Source organism: Leptonychotes weddellii, chromosome 9, assembly GCF_054177405.1.
Source record: "Leptonychotes weddellii isolate Sample4059 chromosome 9, ASM5417740v2, whole genome shotgun sequence".
Lineage (NCBI taxonomy): Eukaryota > Metazoa > Chordata > Mammalia > Carnivora > Phocidae > Leptonychotes > Leptonychotes weddellii.
In genome coordinates, this window is record NC_138377.1 from 121,527,859 (window position 1) to 121,530,153 (window position 2,295).

The following is a 2,295-nucleotide window of genomic DNA, read 5'->3' on the forward strand; positions in this document are numbered from 1 at the left end:
CCGGAGCTGTTTTAGGCACTCTGGTCTTTCCCACACTTGCAGCGTCCGTGCCTGTCACTGGTGTAACCAAACCAACGTGAGTTCACTGGGAAACTACACCAGGCGAGCTGTCGCACACATTGCAGCCAACGAGGAGATCACGGGGAATAACTTCCAAAGCCGGGACTCCCTGAGCAAGGGTGAATGGGTTCCTTTGGTTGAGGGTTAGGATGAATATTAAATAGGGAAGCCTCGTCATGGTACATAGAGGTGGGCACAGGGTCATGCGTGTGCCTTAAGGAAACATGCCTGCACATAGGTTGTTTGTTATGTAAACGAGGCTTTTGCTCCTCCTCAGGTGGAGATTTTAGTATTATATTGAGGTAAAGGTAACTGTCGGTCCCTCCGTGGGTCACTCCATGGTCCATGTGCGCAGGCGTGAGTTGGGGGTTAAGTTCAAACCGGTCTGGGTGGCCTGGGCCTCCGGAAGTCTCTGGGTAGATGTTATTGCTTGAGGGGTAGTTTCGGGTTCAATCACGATTGCTGTGCCCCTTGGGTCTTTTGCCTGAGTTAAGAGATACGCTGGAAAGGGATCAAGCCCCACGTGGGACACCCTGCTCAACAGGGAGCCTGCTTCTCCTTCTCCTCCCTGCTTGTGCTCTGTCTCGCTATCTCCCTCTCTCAAATGAATAAAATCTTAAAAAAAAAAAAAAGTAAATAAAACTATTTGTTTGGAAAGAAGGGCTTAAGGTCGGTGGGTACAAATAGGCGGGCAGTCAAGGTCAGGGCTTGGGGTCCAGCTGGTGACACTAGTAGATGTTCAAGGAGTGTTTATTCACTGGGCATGTTGGCATTGTGACGTGGATCGCAGTGGTCCACGCACACGGACCGTGAGCCCCCCGGCGCGCGGTGACTTCTGTCGGGGCGCGCCTCCTGGTTGAGGACGCTGGCCCTGTCGTCAGGCAGTAAAGGGGTTCCGAGGGCGGGCTGTGCGCCAGGCTGAGTCCTGAGGACACAGACAGGCAGTGGATGTGCCATTTGGAGAGTTTCTTAGTTTAGCACAGGGCCGTCAGGGGCTGCCCGGGGACCTAGGAGCGGGAGGGGTGGGGGGCAGATGGCACCAAGCGGTTTCCTCTCATCCCCATCTATGTGGCCCACAGGTTCCAGAAGATGGAGAAGAAGGTGAAAGAGCAGGAGCACTGGACCCGCCTTCGCAGATATTCCTTGCTTCTCCAAAGAGAGAACTTCAGGAAGTGACTGGGCTGTTGCCCTGGGCTCTGTGAAAAGGCTGACCGCAGGCCCGCTTCACCCCAGGGTGCCCCAATGGCAAGAGACGCGGTGACAAAGGGCTGCAGCTCAGTAGGCCCAGGGGCCTGCTGGACTGGCCGTCTGGGACCTCAGCAAGGCGGAGGTATGATCTGGGGAGCCTTCAACCTTCAGCCGTTTGTCAGAGCCCTCAGATGGGCAGATGTGTCACCCCGATAAACAGCGATACTGTTTCCAGACTCCAGAGTTGCTGTGGTGCGCAGCCCTGCCTTCCCACCCAGCCAGACCCTAGCAGGGCCCCGGCAATGGTTTCAGGCAGAGTCCCGGGCCTTGTGAGGACCCCTCGCCTTCTAGGCCCAGGAGAGTCACTTTGCTCAAATGAGCAAGACCCCAGGCTACCCCAGCTACTCTGTGGCCCCCTTTCTCCCCACCCACTTCCTCTCCCTCTCTGTGCCGGCGCATGACCTTTCTGGAGTCACTTCGGAGAGGCTGAGGCTCAGAGTGGCTGGGCACTGCCTGAGGTCACAGGGGCCTGAGAGGCGAGGTGGCAGGCAGGGACTGTACCACGGCTGGCCTGGAACCCTAGAGGAGGCCGGGGGGGGGTGGGGGGGGGCGGAGGACAGGAGGGGGCCAGAGAGGTGCCTTTCTCTTCTGGAAACGGCCCTTCCAGGAGCACAGGATGGAGGGCTGCCCCCCCTCAGGGCCTCCGCCTGCCTCTCCGAGGACACCGTGTGGTGCGTCTGACAACTGCAGGTGGTTGACGCGTCCCCGCGTCCCCGGATCCCGGCAGGCGGGTGACAGGCAGCTCCCTTTGTGCCCCCATCCCTCTCCTCCCTGGGGTCACACACGCTCCTCATTGCCACGACACCTCCTTCCCGGCGCTGGTACTGACCGCAGGACGTCCCTGGACGGAGAGGTCCCCCCACCGGGAACTCAGCCCCTCGGCCTCCTACCGGGCAAGCTAGAGCCGGGCAGCAACTGCGACTCTCACAACAACCCTCTTCCTCCAGACGGCACGCACGGGGGCCACTCTCGTTTCCGGTGAGGGAG

At 59.2% G+C, this 2,295-nt stretch overlaps 1 protein-coding gene across 2 annotated transcripts in view; it reads left to right on the forward strand.

Annotated features, from left to right (window-relative positions):
• Window positions 1-1,482, forward strand: part of WDR93 (WD repeat domain 93) — a 43,624-nt gene extending 42,142 nt beyond the window's left edge. Inside the window, exon 18 of one of the 2 annotated variants that reach the window (XR_014148815.1) lies at window positions 1,140-1,205. Coding sequence is in view for 1 of the 2 variants with exons in the window: in XM_081831665.1 (XP_081687791.1) it covers window positions 1,140-1,236 (97 nt within the window). In the remaining variant the exon portion in view is untranslated. Of the gene's footprint in view, window positions 1-1,139 lie in introns of both variants that reach the window. The other variant, XM_081831665.1, reaches the window with a different exon arrangement.
• The last annotated feature ends 813 nt before the right edge of the window (window positions 1,483-2,295 follow it).